At 34.9% G+C, this 19,942-nt stretch overlaps 2 protein-coding genes across 3 annotated transcripts; both read left to right on the forward strand.

Moving 5' to 3' along the window:
- Positions 1-623: 623 nt before the first annotated feature.
- LOC142630948 (protein STICHEL-like 2) lies at positions 624-8,721 on the forward strand. Its single transcript, XM_075805009.1, has 8 exons — positions 624-790; positions 1,803-3,489; positions 3,585-3,804; positions 4,597-4,782; positions 4,929-5,147; positions 6,949-7,642; positions 8,068-8,125; positions 8,472-8,721. Exons 2-8 carry the CDS (start codon positions 1,876-1,878, stop codon positions 8,544-8,546), a joined length of 3,066 nt encoding a protein of 1,021 aa, XP_075661124.1. The 5' UTR covers positions 624-790; positions 1,803-1,875; the 3' UTR covers positions 8,547-8,721.
- A 3,445-nt stretch (positions 8,722-12,166) lies between these two features.
- LOC142632202 (adenosylhomocysteinase-like) lies at positions 12,167-19,271 on the forward strand. Of its 2 annotated transcripts, none has more exons than XM_075806625.1 (3): positions 12,167-12,588; positions 13,197-13,519; positions 18,525-19,271. In XM_075806625.1, the coding sequence occupies exons 1-3, from the start codon at positions 12,201-12,203 to the stop codon at positions 19,269-19,271; spliced, it is 1,458 nt and encodes a 485-aa protein (XP_075662740.1). In that variant the 5' UTR covers positions 12,167-12,200. The 2 variants fall into 2 exon arrangements, with proteins under 2 accessions (XP_075662740.1, XP_075662741.1); XM_075806626.1 differs by having other exon boundaries at positions 12,167-12,511; positions 13,255-13,519.
- Positions 19,272-19,942: the final 671 nt, after the last annotated feature.

Consider the following 19,942-nt stretch of genomic DNA (forward strand, 5'->3'; position numbering starts at 1 on the left):
TAAGAAAAAGCGATATGAGTTAGTGTGATTCACTTGGACGTGACTATAGTAACACCCTATCAGCAGACTTGTGCCAGCGGAATAGGAGATGCAATGAGCCATGACTGGATAATCACTGGACTCGTGCCTGCGGAACAGGAGATGGAAGTGAGCCATGACTGTGAGTATATTCAGTGTTCTTACATCTCTCACACCTCCTGTCTTTCAGACAGTGCAAGAACGCGCCAAAACACTGAGCGTGGGCACCACTTCAAGTCAATCTACCAACCAAAAAACTAAACTGACATGAAACCGCCTTATATTAATAAAATGACGAAAACACCCCCACCACCTATTTGGCTCACTGGTCGAGAGAGAGACACAACCCCTCTGCAACCCCTCTGCAACAAAGCTACCAAACAAACAAAAACAATTCTATCTCTCTCTCTCTCTCTCTCTCTCTCTCATAGTATTAGTACACGTCGGCAGGTTTCACGAGCAAATGGCTTGCCTAACATACCCTAGCATTAATGGCATTTACTACTTTGCCACTTACTACCTCTCATCCTCTTCCACTATAGGCTCCACAACTGTAGAGTCAAACTCTTCAACCACAAACACCAAAACCTCAGGTTTATTAGGCTCATTAGGTTCTTTCTTTTTTGTTGTTGTTGTTGTTCTTCTTCTTGTTTTTTCTATGTGCTCCGCCTTGTACGCTATTGGTTCGCATTTCGTCAACCTCGAACAACTCAGAACCATTACTATTACTATTTTATACGAAACTTTCAAACCCATATTTTTTTTAATCCAGGTTTGAGCTTTTTTTTTCTTCAACTTTGTCATTTCGTTTTCTTTGTTTTTACTCGCTTATTTGTACTGTATCGAATTCGAAATTTTTTTAAGATTCTCTCTTGCTCTCTCTAGAAGGAACGGTACTGAAGTGGGAATAGTTTATACATTGTTCTCTGTTTGTTTTTCTCAATGTCTGTGTTTATGGGTTTCTGATATTCCATGTTCAGAGTGAGGAAAATTTTGATTTTTGTTTTTTAGAATTCTATGATGTCATTCTGTGATAAAAAGGTGCTACATTGTTCTGTGTTTGTTTTTCTTCATGACTGTGTTATTGGGTTTCTCTTTTTCCAGTTGCAGAGTGAGGAAAAAATATGTATGTAGTGTTTTAGTTTTATTCTTATTTTGAATTCTATAGTGTCATTTTGTGGTAACAGGTGCTACATTGTTCTGGGTTTGTTTCTTCATGACTGTGTTAATGGGTCTCTGTTTATTCCAGGTTCAGGGTAAGAAAAAAGAACTTTTTATTTATATATATATATATTTTGAATTCTATAATGTCATTATATAATAAAAGGTGCTACACTGTTCTGGGTTTGTTTTTCTTCATCTCATGCTAATGGATTTCAGTTATTCCATGGTGAGAGGTTAGAAAAATTAATTTTTTCTAATCCCCCTTTTGAATGCTATAATGTCATTTTGTGAAAAGGTGCCACATTGATTTTCTAGTTTTGCTGGGTTTTTAAAATTTTAATGCTCATTTTCTATAAATGGTAATGCTGAATGCTTTTGTTGAGAACTAATGAGATTCTGTGCCTTTTTTTGTTGGCTTTGTTTATTAGTATCGTTTTGTGACACTATTTGTTGAAATATTTTGGTTAATTTTCTCTATGTATATGGTTCTAAGCGTCTGGAAATATTAAACTAGTAAGATTTAATACCTGTTTGGAGTGATTGGGTGGGTTACTGGGTATTACTGAGTGGATTATTGGGGGTCTCTTTTGATTGTTTTCTTATTGATTTTTCTCTTGCAGATGCTTGTAGGTATTGATATTTAAGTTTGGGATTTGAAGTTTGGTGAGAACTTTAATTTGATTTATTTTGAAAATGAATGATGGGCGGAGACATTCTGTTGATATTCCTATATCAAAAACTCTAGTAGCATTGAGGAGAGTGAGGTCACTGAGGGATCCAGCTACTAATTCTATGAGCAAATTCTCTTCTTTGGTTGACAATGTGAATTGGGAAACCAATTCAAGGAACGGGATTTCTTTGCGGTTTATGAATGATTGCCACCAGGGTGGCTCTGATGGTTATGGTTCTTTGAGGTCAAAGAATTTAGGCTTACATGGGTTGAGAGAGGAATATGTTGATAATTTTGAATTAAACTGCACTTTGGGAAAATCCAAGTTGGTCTCGCTTGAGGAATCAGGTTGGGGAGGAAGGACAGGCCCTCCCAATAGGACGAAACGGGTTGAAGGATTGGACTATTGTGCATCAAATCACGAAAAGGTTTATGAAAATAAATCATTGAGTGAAAGATATTGTGAAAATCATCGCGATATTGGATTGGACTTGACATGCATCACACCCTCCATCAATTGCTTGGAGGATGTTGATTCATGCAATGAACCAACCATAGGATCGTCACAAGCAGAAAAAGTAGATCATATTGTGTCAAAACAAAGATTGCTATACAAAAATCAAGTGAAATCCTTTGGGGCTGTGGGTGATGTCACAAGTCAGGTAGGTAGTCCATGTCTATCTGCGAATGATGCTGTTTCAGGCCATAGTGCAACATTATTTGCAAATGAAGATGTTGCAGATTACAGTCATCATGGGTGTGGGATAAGCTGCTGTTGGTCAAGGTCTCCCAAATTCAGAGAATCAAATCTTTCTTCTGATGTAGAAGAACATCCCTTGTTATCTGGGGATTTAGATGGACCCGCTCTTTATGGAAAGAGGAGCTCAAAGCAGATTGGTCATGAAATCACTCCATATTCAGAAACTCCTAGGTGTTTGAGTCAGAAATTCAGGCCAAAATCTTTTACTGAATTGGTTGGACAAAATGTAGTGGCAAGGTCTCTTTTGGGTGCCATCTCCAAAGGAAGGATAACATCATTTTATCTCTTCCATGGTCCCCGTGGTACGGGAAAGACCTCGGCTTCGAGGATATTTGCAGCAGCACTGAATTGCCTCTCATTGGAGCAGCATAGGCCATGTGGTCTGTGTCGAGAATGCGTTCTAATCTTTTCCGGAAGAAGCAGAGATGTTAAGGAAGTGGATTCTGTGAGAATTAATCGGATGGACAGAGTTAGATCCCTCATTAAGAGTGCAGTCATCCCTCCAGTTTCATCACGGTTTAAGGTTTTCATTGTTGATGAATGCCACTTATTGAGGGGGGAAACATGGGTGACTGTTTTGAATAGTCTAGACATCCTTTCTCAGCACGTTGTCTTTGTAATGATTACTCCTGACTTGGACAAACTGCCCCGAAGTGCAGTGTCACGGTCCCAAAGATATCACTTTCCAAAGATAAAAGATACTGATGTTGCAAACAGATTGGAGAAAATTTGCATTGAAGAGGGCATGGACTTTGATCAGGCTGCTCTAGACTTTATTGCTTCCAAATGCAATGGCTCACTTAGGGATGCAGAGATGATGCTTGATCAGCTGAGTTTGCTTGGAAAAAAAATCACAATGACATTGACCTATGAGCTTGTGAGTGCTGGGCTATTGTTTTGTTAAATAGGCTTCTAGAGCATGTCTTCTCGTTCAAAATTATAATAGAATTCCCCTTTGTCGTTGTTTTGCAGATTGGGATTGTTTCCGATGATGAATTGCTTGATTTGCTGGATTTGGCTTTGTCATCTGACACTTCAAATACTGTAATAAGAGCCAGGGAACTGATGAGATCAAGGATCGATCCTATGCAACTTATATCACAGCTGGCAAATCTCATTATGGACATTCTTGCGGGTAAAAGTCAGGAAGGAAGTTCTGAACTCAGAATAAAGTTTTCTACTCGGCACACATGTAAGTACTGTATACTGTCATTTATAGTATGGTCATCATACTGTACAAGTTGCTATATATACCATGTTTAGCTTTCCCATGGATGGATCCTATCAAAATATATGCAATGAATTTAAGTTGCTATATATGTCTCACTGGCTGATATTTTAGCCCACACTTACTAATTATCTAGTTCACTGAGTATGAACACTTAATTTCTGCCTCCTTCCTTTTATATATATATATATATATATATATTTTTTTTTTTTAAATGAGGCAGGGCCACTTCATTTACCCTCCCTGCTGAGTAAACCTCAGATAAATGACCTCGCGCACAACATCGCGAGAACCGTATATCGGGAATCTTAGGACTCGAATGGGGAGACCTCACAGGGGGTTCCCATGAGGCCAACCAATTGAGCTGACGTGTGGAACCATTTTCTTACTTGGTGCTAGAGACACAAATAGTGTCTCTACATATAGCTTTGTTGACAAGCAAATATCTCTTTAGGAAAACAGTACCACTATTTTAATATAAATTGAAGATGCTGTTTTCAATGTAGTGGTAAACAGCATCCGGTTTGGGTTCGGGGTAAAGGGCTGATACAGAGTATACAGTCTATGGTCTCTAACTCTGTTGATTTAGTTTATCAATACTTTTCTTTTCATATAGATTGAAAATGCTATTGTCACTATTGATTTAGTTAGCATACATAGTGGTTGTATCATGTTTCCACACACTGCATATCTTCCAGCTATTATCATTTGCTAATAGCCATATGGACTGAGTTCTTGCAATTTTATGTGTCATAGCTGAAGCGGAAATGCAGAAACTGAGCCATGCATTGAGAATACTTTCTGAAGCGGAGAAGCAATTGAGGATGTCTAAGAATCAAACAACATGGCTTACTGTAGCTCTTCTACATTTAAGCTCTATGGAGTCTTCCTCCTCAGATACAAATGATTCAAAGTTGTGTTTGAGAAATGCACAGGAGCAAGGTGAGAATCGTCACAATTATTGCTTCTTAACAAATAGCTTTGTTATTTTTTCCCCCTTTTTCTGTTGGGGGGGTGGGGGTTGATATAAAGCCACGGTTTAGCTTGATTAGACTTTCATCTTCAAGTTTGCTCTTTTTTGGATGCAGATGGTGAATTTTGCAGTCCATCTTGCAGAGGAGAGGGTTCGAAATATCTTGCAACTTGTTCATGCAATGACTATAAATCAAATAAGTTGGGAATTCAGGAGGATTGTAAAGGAACGTTGGAATCCATATGGAAGAAAACCTCAGACTTGTGCCAGTCCAATTCACTGAAGAATTTTCTTAGGAAGCAAGGGAAGTTGTCTTCTCTTTGTGTTAATCAAGGTACATCAATCTGCTAATTTTTTTCTCAGAAAACTAATAAGTTTATGCGACCTGTAAATTCATATCCTAGAAAAATTAGTTGGGGTCTAGGTGGCAAGTGGTGATCTTAGCTTTGGTTCAATTTGGAGATTTAGAAATATTACTCACGAGATGGACTGTAACAAAAAGGGAGGTGAGTTGAGTCCTTTAGCCCTCATTTGAAAGGAGGGAATGGAATGGAAAGGAATGAAAAGAATAATTTTAGAATATTCTTCTCTTCCCTTATTTGGGAGTTTAGAGGGATGAAAAGTTCATTCCATTTATTTTAAAATATACCCCAATATATTCAACCATTTATTTTAAAATAGGGGTGTAAAAGTAATATTGTCATAAAATGATTCTATTCTACTCCTTCGATGTTACTTCCAAACAAGATTACTTACCTCTATTTATTTTCATTCTTTTTTATTTTCTTATTTTAAAACATCCAATCAAAGTTACTTAATTCCATTACATTCCTTTTTTTTTTTTCAATTCATTTTTCTTGCTTAAATACATTCCATTCCGTTCCTTTTCATTCCCTTATGATCATTCCATTCCAATTCCCTCATGAACTCCTAAACAAAGCCATAAGAATTTGTGTGAGGGTTTGGTGTGTGTTCTAGACCCACAGAGTGCATGCTTTATGTTGAGATGAAACATGTTTACCTTTAATATCGGATATCAAGAATGTTCTGTCCAATAATAGTTGAGCTCTACTAGTCATCAAAGTATAGAGACATTTGACTAGATTGTATATGGAACTACTTGTGGCATTAGGTTTAGGCGGATGAGTTGTACACATCCGTTTTAATCTAGGAAGCACGAACATGGGTATGGGTACAACACAGCGACACAAGCAATTTCTAAAAAATTACAACATGAAATGACTGGTACGACATTTGTATGACATGTGTAGGACACCCTATATAAAATATTTGTACTTCCTAGGTTTTAATTAGGGGTGGAAATTTGTGTTCATGGGTCAGGCTCGTATCATGTCGAGCTATGAGTATTCAACTATATTGGTTTACTCAAACTCGACCTGTTTAGTAAACATGTCAAAAATCCTTAATTCTAATACGATCTGTTTATTAAATAGGTTGACCCGATACAACACATTTAACCCGTTTAATTAACAAGTCATGTAAAGGTCAATATAAATAACATTTCTAATTAAGAGGTCATACTGGACTTGAATAACCTTCACCTAAATAGCCTGTTATCAATTCCCATATATATAAAATTAAAATATAATTACAACCATAAACATAAATATAGTAATAAACATATAATTATAAACATAAGGTTAGCAATAATAACAAAATAATAATAAAAAAGCTAATATCTTTATAAGCTAAACGAGTCAAACGGATTCACATGTTAATTACGAAGAAACTTGTTTATTAAACGGGTCAACCGTGTTGACTCGAATATAACCCTAACCTGTTTAGCCTCAACCCATTACCTATTTATAAATGGGTTAGTCGTATCGAGTTCTCGGGTCGTGCTAGATTTTGCCACCCCTAGTTTTGATATAGGAACCCAATTTAATCATACCTTATCTTTGGTAGTTGGTTAGCTACATGTATGTTTTGAACCATTTTTTTGGTCTTGTCATTTCACCTATTATGGACATGGATCTTTTATTGATTGAAATACTGCATGTACATGAAAATTGTTCTCTTTTCATCATCATTTGTGGTTTTACGATTCTGAGGTTTGTAATATGCGTTTTGCTATATCTATTTGAGTAATGGCTTATTAATCATCCAAATTTCAGGTATTGCAGTAGCTGAATTGGAATTTCACCATCCTAACGATGCATTTAAGGCTGAAAAGTCATGGAAAGAGATTGCAGGTTCACTTCAGTTTATACTGGGTTGTAACGTAGAGATTAGGATCAATCTTGCTTCTTATGCTTCTGATCCAAAGTATGCCAAAGTTAGGAAGCCATCTTTTAGTTTGTTCAGTTGTTCGCGCAAAACGCAACGGAAGTGTCAAACATCCACTGAACATGGAAGTGACTCAGACCAATTTGATTATACCTCTGAAAAAGCTATGATAAGAGATAGAACTATTCTAACCTCTTCCTCAGATGGGGGTTCTCATATGCCACACAACTGCTGTCACAAAACAGAGGTGGTAAGGACTTTGAGAAATAGTGAAGGAAATGCACTGAGCACAGGGACAGCCTCAACCTGCAGATCATTACAGAATGATATGCCAAAAATGCCTATGTTAGGAGTTGATTCTTCAACAGAAGAGCAAAGCAACCGTGGAAGCCAGGTTTTATTTGTTCAAGAACCAGAGATTCAACCAAACTGTTTTCTGAGAACACTGAGGCTTCAAAAGAAGTTGCACTCATCAGACTCTACTCAGATTGTCTGTTCGGGTATCGAAAACGAAAACACGCATGCATTGTCTATCCCCAGGAAATCATCTGTTGAAACTTATACTGCAAGAGATGATAATGTGTAAGTGGTTCCTCTATTCTCTATTTCAGTGCCTTTGCTGCTTGTGTATGCACAACCTTTGGCATGATTTGTAAATGATACAGACTTAAAGTGCCACTCTTCTATCAGAGCATACTGAAATACAATGATCAATGCCTACTAATTTGAGTAAGATAAAAGATCCACAAATGGATTGAATTTACAAAGTAGTTTATCTGTACATGCGAGGGATGTTTAGGCCATTGCAATTGCCCTTGCCTATTGATAAAAACTCATCAAACTAAAATTTATTAAGAGTAGCTTAAAGGAGACACCATTAGGTCTGTCCTAAATGTGGCTATCAGCTTTTTTTAGGGTTTATTATCATAGAAGAAGGAAATTTTTGTGGCCACATGCCCTCTAATAGTGTTTATTTTCTCATTGAACAACCTATTTTTCTGTGGCAGACTGAGGAAGAACTCAGATGTGCTTTGTTGGAGAACACCCACTTTTCCTCATGAAAAGGTAATTCTACCAGAACTCTAACCCTAGGGAATGTCTTGGATTAGATAAGAAATAAAAATGATTTTTTTGCTCCTTTTTTGGACACAAACCAAAAAACAAAAGTGAGTGGAACAATGTTAAAATCTATGGCCTGTGTCAAACATATGTTAGTTGGACTTGAAAGTTAAAATGACCAACAATGCTTCGGATACAACAAATTTCACAATTTTTCAAAGTGTCAACAACATCACTTTTACCAGGACTACTATTGATATTATTTTTATTGAATACCAATCAGAACCTGTCATCAATGTGAAATTTTTGGTGAATTATTGAATTATGACCAGATGATGCGTTGATGTTGCAGGGCTGGCAGCCAAGGCATCCAAGACAAGGGTCCCACTTGATGGGGTGGGTACTTCCCTGTGCCACTGCTAAGTAGTTCTGCAATCTAGGACAAGATGGCATTAAATTTTGATTGCTGCATAGGAGCTTCATAGATATTTATATCTTTCTCATTCTTTTGGAAATTATTTTGCAAAACCTTTTGATGCTCCATGCGAACTCTCATATAAGGTAACAAAAAATATATATAGAGCTAACAAGTTCTGATTTCAGTAGTCATGTCATTTTGTGGAACATAAAGAAGTAGGGCCGTTTGGTAAAAGATTTTTAATAACGTTGTTTGTATTTTTTGAAAATACATATAGGTGAAACAATATGAAAATACGTGTAATGTTGTTTAAACACTTAAAACTGGTGTTTAAACCACAGCAACAAACAGTTAAGCAATGTCACAAATGGTTACAAGTCTCATATGGGGTAGAAATGATTGCTTAGCTGCCTAGTTTTTTAGGACTTGTGAGAATATAATTCTGCCATAGGAACAGGCTCAGCAAATTGAATATGAATGTGAAACGATCACTTTCTACAACTTTCTACTGTGTGATGTGCCTGGTCCAGTTGGATTTCTCAAATTTCCTGCTGATTCTGGCCCAAATTCATTCAGTGTCCTAGACTCCTAGTGAGTACTGACTGCGGACATTCACTCAACTAGTCGATAACCCATGTAAGGTGGAATGTTTAACAACAATTTTTTTTTTTTTTTTTGGAGAATTATAAACTGAGGTCAATCCTTAATGCGATTGTAAGTGGCTTCCATTAAAATCGATAGATCGTGGGTTCGAGTCTGAGAATTAGAAGGGAAACAAAGAGGGTCTACCGTTCTAGTGATAGAAGGTGTCTCCTGGCTTGACGCCCCACCCAAGGTGTTAATATTTGACTTGATGCAAACATGACACGATGTTAACAAGCCAGGGTTTATATTTGATGAGTTCAAATTAGATTTGAGTTGACATGAGATCAATTTGAGTTTGGCAGTGAAACACGTTTGAACCTGTTCGACCCATTTTATTGAAGGTTTTACCCTCCAAATTTTATGGTTGTAACTATTATATTTGAGTGGTTGGTAACTTTGTTTGAAATATAGTTATATATGTATTAAATCTATAAAATATGAAAACTTGCTAATAGGTTATTTGTATCAGCTTTGTTAGTTAAATATGTTAACTTTTTTTTTAATTATATTTTAATGTAAGTTGTGTTCTATTTTTTTTGGCCAAACTATTTCACTCTCTATCCATAAGATACCCTATAGAATCCCCATGGACCGATATTGTGATTGATCAAACCTTTGCCTCAAACCAATGAGCCCACGCCCACCCCCCAAATAACCCCCGAGGGTAGGTAGATATGTTAACTTGACTATGCTACTCATTTATTAATTAAGCGAATTATATATGTGATAAGCCGATAATTGTGTCAATCTATTTTTTTTCTTGACAATTACAATGGGGACTGGGGGATTTGAACCATAGATGTCATATAAATATTAGGAGATATCAACTTGTTTAATAAACATGTAGCAATAGGATCAAAAGACCCTAACATAATTAATAAACATGTGTTTACTTATACTAGTTTGGGAGGTAACCTAGGGTATTACAACTAATCTAATTTTCTAATGTAATACTCTAAATATTGCACCTAATGCAATTGTAGTGAATAGTTGAGATTGAGAGTTGAAAAAACGAACTTACAGTCTCAAATATTAAATAAAAAATATTAAAAAGAAGTAAAAAGTTAAAGTTAAAATGTTAAGAATGCAAAAAAAATTTATAAAGGAAATGGTTTAATCGTACCGGATCTCAATCATTGTTTTGGTATCTCAATTAAATGACTTTAAACTTTTGCTATTTCACAACAAAACCAAAATAAAAAAAAGAAGACAAGAATTGCCTAAACTAAAGCATTGTAGAAGAGCTTTTGACACTTTATATAGAGAAGAGTTACATCCACAATATTTTTACAACATTTTCTAAACAAATCATAAATAATAAGTTATTATTAGTTTTATTTTAAATTTACCACCTATCATCCTCGTTAATATATAACTTCGCGTTCGTAAACAATAATAAAACTCGTGTCTTCCGTTTTGTTATCAAAGGGTACGGAATCCTACGCGTTACTTTCCCACTATAGATGTATACTATGCATGTAGGTTTAAAAACGTTAAAACGGATTTGTTAATTAAATACGGACATATATAAAAGATTTAAAAAAAAAAATTTAACGCAAACCCGTTGTTATCAAAGACTGAGAGGCCTGAGGGTGAGACACTACACATATAAAATATTAAAATAATCTTAAATGAAACATATTGCCCTCAATGTCAAACATAAAGAATTAGCATTAACTTTTCATTATTATTTTAAAAAAGTGCTCCAACAAACCATATTTTTAAAACAAGTTTACAATAAAGCCTAGGAAATAAATTATTATTGATTTCCATTTACCTACTTGACACTTAGTTTTTATTGTAAAATTATTGTAAAAATATTGTGTCCTTTATTTTTTTTTTAATTAAAGAAAAAAACAAAGCCCATAAACTATTTTACAATTTTTTTTTTACAAATTGCTGATGTTGTAAGCAATTATTAGTAGAAAAATGATATTTGTAGTGAGCTTTGATGAAAATCCGTAAGAATTTGTCTCATCAACAAATACAGTTTGTAAAAATATTGTAAAATTGTTTATGCTTTAGCATTACTTGTGAAACTCACAAATAGTTACACACAAAAGCTACCATAACCTTTCGCCATGTTTCACTGCAATAATTTTTGTGAGTGAGTGTGTTTGTGTGTATATATATATATATATATGAGAATTGATTTCAAGTTACACCTAATGTACTTTTAAGTAATGTTACACCATCTAATATTTTTTAATTAGATGCGAATTTTGATAAATTCATTATTAGACTATATTATCTTTGTATATTCTCAATTCTTACAAAATTTCAAGGTGATCAAATATCAATAACCATGTCATCAATTAATTGTTTAAATTCAAATTTTTGTAGTTTAAAATAATACATAAAAGATGAGTTTATGGATCGAATGGTATATTACATCTAATAGGCATGAAAATTGACATCCATGTTAAGAATATATAGGATATGTAATTCAACAGTAGGATTTTCAAAATATGAATTCAATAATAAGTTATTGAGCGGTGTAACATTACTTAGAGTTACACCAATTAGAGTTACACCAAGTGTAACTTGAATCTAACCATATATACTTACTATATTTTTTATATAGTTGGTAGATAAAAGTACATGACATGTGAATATGACTAACAACCATACTTTAATTTATTGTGAAAATATTATGGATATCACATTTCTTATTTTTATATATTTTTTTATTTTAAGAGAATGTAAAATATTCATTCAAGAATGAAATTGAAGTACAACTTTTTTTTGTCCCTTCCCTTCGGGGACATCCGACAAAATTGGAAGCCAAACTCTTTTTATATAGTTAATACTTAGTAGATGGAAAAGCACACAACACGTGAATATGACTATCCACCCTACTTTGATTTCCTCCATTATCAACCTTTAAAAAAAAAAAAATCGAAGTCGTCTCTCAATCCACATGCCACACCTATATATTAATATTCGCATCTTTGACACTTCAAAGTTCAAACAAAACCTCCAACACTCCACACCTCCCCAAGTCCCAAGCTCCCAACAATGGCGCTCACTGTCTCCAAAACACCAACAGGCAGCGAATACAAAGTCAAAGATATCTCCCAAGCCGTCTTCGGCCGCCTCGAGATCGAGCTGGCCGAAGTCGAAATGCCAGGTCTCATGTCCTGCCGCACTGAATTCGGCCCGTCTCAACCCTTCAAAGGCGCTCGCATCACCGGCTCTCTCCACATGACAGTCCAAACCGCCGTGCTTATCGAGACCCTCACTACCCTCGGCGCCGAAGTACGGTGGTGCTCATGCAACATCTTCTCAACCCAAGACCACGCTGCCGCCGCAATTGCCCGTGACTCCGCCGCGGTTTTTGCATGGAAAGGCGAGACCTTAGAAGAGTACTGGTGGTGTACGGGGAAGGCTTTGGACTGGGGGCCAGGTTGTTATATTATGCTTTGAGCTGATAGGAAAGGTGATGTTAGGAAGGCTTTAGACAGTCAGATGAGAAGTAATAAAAGATTATTAGGGTGAATGGTTTGTCGGCTTAAATGTTGTGAAATTTTGTCTGTATTACTCTTTTTTGTTTTTTTAGAAGTGTTATGGTCACAATAAAATTTAGATATTAAGTTATTGTTAGTTTTAATTTAGGCCCATTCTTGAAATGATTTTTTTATCTACTAATGACAGTTTATAACAACTTAACATTTAGAATTTATTGTAAGAAATATTGTGGATATAACTTTTTTTTCATGTTTTTCATTTTGATAAAAAAATTATTATTTATTTTATTGGCTAATTTGGGTTTAATTAATACTATTAAAATAAAAGAAATAATCTTATTGGTTAAAATTTGGGGGTCTTTTTCTACTTGGCAGCCTTAGGCAACCATCTCATTTGCCCATGTCATAGAGCCTTTCTTGGTAGGAATCAACACGTGAGATTTAAAGAAGTGATAGAGTGAAGATAGAGGTCAAACTTTGAATATCTTGCACTGATACAATGTTAAATTATGGTGAGTTTTATTACTTACCCATTATACTAATATAGGTGGTGGGCCAGACTTGATTGTGGACGATGGTGGAGATGCAACTTTGTTGATTCATGAAGGGGTGAAAGCTGAGGAAGAGTACGAGAAGAGTGGGAAGTTGCCTGATGTGAATGGGAATGAAAATGAGGAATATAGGACTGTGTTGAGGATTATCAAAGATGGGTTACTTGTGGATCCCACTAGGTATAGGAGGATAAAGGAAAGGTTGGTTGGTGTTTCGGAGGAAACTACTACTGGGGTTAAGAGGTTGTATCAAATGCAAGCTAATGGGAGCTTGCTGTTCCCTGCTATTAATGTCAATGACTCTGTCACTAAGAAGAAGGTATGCTTTGTTTTGTGAGGATGATTTAGATTTTGAATTAATGATGAAATATTATGTTTTTATGCTTTGTTAATTAGAAATGGGGATTATTTAGATTTTGAATTCATGATAAAAGATTATGTTTATGTGGATTTTTTAGATTTTTTTAATGGGGATGATTTAGATTTGAATTGTGTTTAAGTGGATCTTTGCTAAATGGAGCTCATTTTTGATTTTATTGTTATTTTCTACCATTCATGATCAGCAAATCATAGTGTTGAATAGACATGCCAAACGGTCATGTCAATTAGGTTGCGGTTCAAAACGGATCGGGTTAAAAATGGGTCATTTTAAACAGGTTGAAAATGAGTGAGGTCAATCGGGTTGTAGGCAAGTTGGGCCGACCTGAATTTTCACATGAGCAAAAAAATTTTTAAAAAAAAGCAAATAAATGTCAAAATTTTGAAGAGAATTAATCAAATCAATCAAGGAAAGAAATTGCACCTAATACCCTATATTTTTTTTTCTTGTTAAGTGGGCACCTACTATTATTAGACTATTTGTGTTACTATTATATATATATGTGAAGGGGAAAAAAACAAACCAAAAAACATAAAGGTTTCCTTATCCTTTCAACTTTGATAGTTTTGAGCATGACTAAAATTTTTTACAATCATAATAACAAAATCTTTTAGGTTAATAACTCACAGTTAGAATGCTTTTAATAAAAATTTAAAATTTGAGAGAGAGATAGATTGTAAGGAGCACCAAAAAGTATATATATTTTAAGTTCATACAATTCAAATTCATAGTTCACTAATGATATGGACTTTTGGACTTTTTTATTTTACTTTAATTGTGTTTTGTGCTAGTTAGACTTAGTGTTACTAACTTGGTCTTAGTATTTAACTATACTACTTAGTATTTAACTTAGAGTTAGACGTTTAATAATGCAGACATGTAGTTGTAGATTCTTTTGTATTTTTTTCCTTTTAATAAATTTTTTTTTTAAATAAATGGAAGCATGGCCATTGCTACTGGTGGCTACTAAATGACTAGCTAGGTAGTTCCAATGCAGTGCTTTGTGCCTTTATGTCTATACACTTAACACATTGGCATGTAGTCTAAATATGTTTTAGGAAAAAAAAAGGGCCCGGTCTTTGGTTAGCTGGGTCAGGTCGAGTTGGCCCACAAAAACAAGCCGGTCGCAGGTTGGCCCGTTTTTATTTGAGTTTAAAAAATCAGGTTCATGTCGGGTCATCAAATTTCAGCCCGTTTTACCATGTTTAGTGCTAAAGAATAGCTAACAAGCAAGAAAAATGCTATGTTTACAATATTTTCACAACAAATTCTAAGTGATAAGTTGTTATTGATGGGTAAAAAACTAATTCAAGTGGTGATTTCAAGTTAGTACCAATAACAAAGTAACACCTAAAATTTGTTGTGAAAATATTGTAAACATAGTACTTCTCCTAAACACGGATTAAAGAATTAAGGACCAATGACATGACAAGTCTTGAAAAATTAGGACACAATATGGACTACTAATTAATTAATAAATATCATTGTAAGTGCACAATTTGTACCCAGACCCAAAACGAGTGATGGGCTCAAGCCCAAAGAGCCTTATACAATGAAATTTGTAGAGTATGGGTTTGAAACCTAGGTTAGGGATATTGGAAAGTTGATAAACAGGCTAGAATGACGCAGTCTATACAAGTAATAGATGAATGTGACAAAAAACCCTCATCGGACGTAAGCCGAGAACAATTTGTATAGCCTTTCTTTCTCTAAGCAAAAGATTACAATTTTTAGTTTCCAAAAGGGAGCCTCTCTTTTCTTTCCTCTCTCGTCTTCTTATATCCTTCTTCTTCTTCCCTGTTTCATCCACGTGTAACACAGATCTTTTTCTCAGATACTTGTCCCATCCATCACCTTCTTAAAGTCTTCAAATAATAGCTGGAAGGCTAAATACTACTGTTCAGAGGTCATTTCTCCATTAATGCGACCAGGGAGGTAGATGCAGGGCTTTTAATGCGGTAGTAGCAGCTTTTTCCTCAGATATTTCTCCCACGTTTCTACTTCTAACGGGTGCTTGGATCATGCCTTTACCCAACAGACCATCCAGAATTCAGTCTCTAAGCCCTTTAGCAAGTCCCATGGCCTTTACTGGGCTTGTCCGAGGAGGTTCTCCACCTCGGACTGCTCCTCGGACCATTATAGTGCGGACTAACCTGTGGACCCAAAAGATTCTGATTGAACAAACTTATACCAACTAACCAGACCCAAGGCCCAAACGTGCCTTTAAGCATTTTTACCCCCCACAATCATTAGATTTGTTTTATTTATTTTTAGGCATCATATTTTATGTTTATGTTAAGTTTTGAAAGTATATAACAACTATATATCAAAATTTATATAAACATATCTAAAATCAAAAGAATTTTTAAAAATAAAATATGTATTTTTCCTCCCTAGTCCCAAAACAGTGAGGACATGCACGCAACAATAGCACACATGCAAGAGTGTCCTCGGTGTGTTCGGGTTGGGCCAGGGACACTCACTTTGCGGTGTCCCTTTTTTTTTGATGAATCAAGGTTTTATTAAACAACAACTATACAAAATAATAAGCTTGCTTCCTGATAATATCATCAAAACAAGAAGGACAACTACCCAATACAAAAGAACCAAAACAATGTCCATGCTTCTCAGGAGTATTAGAGATTTGATAAGGTCAATGTAACTTTTGGGTAGAGATGGAAAGTAGTGGCTTTTTTATGAGAGGGCTTTAGCTTGAAAATATTCTGATTTCTATTAGGGTTTTCACTTCGGTATACTGTATTGGGTCCAGTTTTTTTAACATTATATTATTCTAGCTCCGTCTCACAGTGGCGATTTCAAGAATTTATTTTCAGGGTGTTCCTCGACAAGCATAAATTACACAATCTAATTAAAAAAAATTATATATTGACAACAACAACAATCAAAAGACACGCAAACTATTCTAGCAAAAGAATAAACAATAAACTATAAGTTTATTTGAAATATTAATAAAATTATTAATTGTTTTTGTTTAGTTGTTTCATTAATTTGTTTGTCTTTTATAAACTATAATTTGTTATATTGTTGTTTCATCAATTATAAAATTATTAATTGTTGTTTAATCTAACATAATTTTTTTTGTTAGTCTTTTATAATGTATTGGTTAATTATACTACTTTAATTATTGTTGTTTAGTGTAACAATAAACTATATTGCTTTAATTTGTTTGTCATTAATTATACTGTTTTAATTTTTTATATTGTTTAGCATCATGTGCATATTACACTAAAAGAGCCAGCTATGTGCATATTACACATCTCATGTGCAACACAATAATTAAAGACCCGGCTCCACTCAACAGACAAGTACAAGCCTCATGCCTGATGCCCCCAATCACAATAGCCAGCTGCCAATCAGAAAATTTCACAATCACAAATCACAATACACGTTACACTAAAAGACAATCAATATCTCACCAACACCAACACACATTGACCAACACCAAAGGATAAGAATAAGATAAAGCCAAATTCAAAAAGTCAAAAAGCAGACAAAAAAAAACAAAATATTAATAAAGCTAAAGAGACAAGAGTAAACGTTCGGCCAGCCATTCAGCCAATGACCAATCACATACTCATAGAGTTACAGTTCAAAAGAGAGAGAGTTGTTGAGTTAGACTATTAAAGAATAAAGAGAGAGACTCTCTTCATTAATTTCATTTCAGATTCAAATAAAGAGAGAGAGAGAGTGAGAGAGTGAGAGACTAAGAGAGAAAAAGAGAGAGAAATGCCTTGAGGGAGGGAGCACGAGCACCAAGCACCGAGCACTGAGCACCGGAGTAGCTCTGCTATCTCGATTTGCGATCTGCGAGACTGCGATCTACAATGTGCGATGAAGGGCGATCTGCAATGAGCGACGATGACAACGACGAAGACAAAGACGAGCAAGCTACAACGATGACGAGCGAGCTGCGAGCAACGTGACCATGGGTTTGGTTTGCTTTGTATTGGGGTTTGGTCTGCTCTATCTGTATTGGGGTTTGTTTTGCTCTGCAAGCGACGTGACTGTGGGTTTGATTTCTGATTTAGTGATTTGTTCTGTATTGGGGTTTGTTTTTTTTTTTTTCTTCAAATTTTAGTTCAAATTTTTTTTTGGGTTTTTTTTTTAAAAAAAAAATTTGAGGGTGTTCCTATTGTGATTGAGGGTGTTCTTGATACAGATCAAATATAAATTTTTTTAATTATTATATATTTTCAGGTCAGGGTGTTCCTGGGAACACCTTGAGCTTTACGTGGCGCCGCCACTGCTGTCTCATCAACCAAACATATTGCCAATGTGAGTAGGCACGATTGGTCGGTCTAATCATGTAGTCGTTGCATTGTCTTTTTAAAAAATATATATATATATATATATATATATATATATATATATATATATATATATATATATATATATATGAAATCTTGATATTTACAATGAAATACTCCCTCCGTCCTATTTAGTTTGTCCTCTATTCTATTTTAGGATGTCCCAAAATATTGTCCTGTTTCCAATAATAAAAGTCATTAATTTACTAATGTTCATATTATACCCCTCTTTAATTTTCAAAACTACTCCAATTGAAAAGAAAATCAACTTTATTTAAGGGTAGTTTTGAAAACTAATACATTTTTAAAAGTTAGATAAGACAATAAATGATGTTTCTTTAAAAATTTTGACTTTTCAAACAGGACAAACTAAATAAGATGGAGGAAGTTGAAATTTCAACTTCCTTGGTTTTTGTACCTGGCGGGAGGAAGATTGCAGTGTTAGATATGTAGTTTGTACCGTTTTAATTAATGTAGGTTTAATCTATGATGCATAGAGGTGAAAAAAAGGTAGGTCTTTTATTTTTTGGTTTGCTTCACAAAGATCTTTTTTTGTTTTTTTGGGTCACCTTTTTAAAGTCTATAATGTTCTGTTATGATGATATATATTAATGCAGTTTGATAACTTGTATGGATGTCGACACTCACTCCCTGATGGTCTCAAGAGAGCCACCGATGTCATTATTGCTGGCAAGATCGCTGTTGTCTGTGGATATGGAGATGTTGGCAAGGGTTGTGCTGCTGCTCTCAAGCGAGCTGGTGCTCGTGTGATTGTGACTGAAATTGATCCAATTTGCGCTCTGCAAGCCCTTATGGATGGCACTCCGGTCCTAACTCTCGAAGACGTTGTCTCAGAAGCTGACATTTTTTTGACCACCACAGGGAACAAGAGCATCATCATGGTTCATCACATGAAGCAGATGAAGAACAATGCAATTGTGTGCAACATTGGCCATTTTGACAATGAGATTGATATGCATGGTCTGGAAACTTACCCCGGTGTAAAGCGCATCACAGTCAAGCCACAGACTGATCGTTGGGTGTTCCCAGAGACCAATAATGGTATCATCGTTCTTGCTGAGGGGCGTCTTATTAATTTGGGTTGTGCAACTGGGCATCCCAGCTTTGTTATGTCTTGCTCTTTCACAAACCAAGTCTTTGCTCAACTTGAACTTTGGAAGGAGAGGGGAACTGGCAAGTATGAGAAGAAGGTGTATGTTCTGCCCAAGCATTTGGATGAGAAGGTTGCAGCCCTGCATCTTGGAAAGCTTGGGGCTAAGCTTACCAAACTTACTCCTGCTCAAGCTGCATACATAAGTGTTCCTGTTGAAGGTCCTTACAAGCCTCCTCAGTACAGATACTGAATGAAAGAAGCTGGGGAGTGTTAATTATTTGTATTATTATTTTTTAACTTTGTAGTAGTTTCATTGTTTGAAACAGGACGAGCTATCTGGTTAGCGTTTCTATTCTGTAATTTAACAAGTTTGTCATTTAAATGAGCAGATCCTTTGTTCTTTTCTTGAATTTGAGTACTATTGTTAAGATTGAGCCCCTAAAATTTTCTTCATGTTTTTTTATTTGCACTGCTACCAAATGGATACAGCACCACTTTGAATTTTCTGTTCTTTTTTAATGAAGGTTTGTTAGATCTTTCAAAACAATATAGGATCCAATAACAATTCTATTGCAATAGTTTGATTCTCTCCATTTGTTTCTAAAAATGAAAACAAATACCTTTTTATGATAAAGATTGAATTTTAAAGGTAGTTGTCAGCATGATTTTCAAACCCGGATCGTTTAAAGAACCATAGAAGGGATAGATTCAAAATTTTTGAGGTTAAATGGAGGTTCAATCAAAGTTGAACTGTAATAATATCAAAATTAATTTAATGTTAGTTAAATATAAATAAATGTATAAAAATATGGAAATTTACCACCAAAAAATATATATCAATTTAAACAACTTTCAAATGAATTTTTGTTATTTTTATAAAATGAATAGAAAATAATAAAATATAAAAAGCTTTAAAATTTT

The sequence above is a fragment of the Castanea sativa genome, chromosome 4 (assembly GCF_040712315.1).
Source record: "Castanea sativa cultivar Marrone di Chiusa Pesio chromosome 4, ASM4071231v1".
Taxonomy (NCBI): Eukaryota; Viridiplantae; Streptophyta; class Magnoliopsida; order Fagales; family Fagaceae; genus Castanea; species Castanea sativa.

Excerpts from the sequence above, each read along its gene's own strand:
- LOC142630948 (XM_075805009.1), top strand. The coding sequence starts at position 1,876 with ATGAATGATGGGCGGAGACATTCTGTTGATATTCCTATATCAAAAACT. Across the intron at positions 5,148-6,948 it reads TTCTCTTTGTGTTAATCAAG|GTATTGCAGTAGCTGAATTG; the intron begins GTACATCAATCT and ends TCCAAATTTCAG. Across the intron at positions 8,126-8,471 it reads CCACTTTTCCTCATGAAAAG|GGCTGGCAGCCAAGGCATCC; the intron begins GTAATTCTACCA and ends TTGATGTTGCAG.
- LOC142632202 (XM_075806625.1), top strand. The coding sequence starts at position 12,201 with ATGGCGCTCACTGTCTCCAAAACACCAACAGGCAGCGAATACAAAGTC. Across the intron at positions 12,589-13,196 it reads GGCTTTGGACTGGGGGCCAG|GTGGTGGGCCAGACTTGATT; the intron begins GTTGTTATATTA and ends ATACTAATATAG. Across the intron at positions 13,520-18,524 it reads ACTCTGTCACTAAGAAGAAG|TTTGATAACTTGTATGGATG; the intron begins GTATGCTTTGTT and ends ATATTAATGCAG.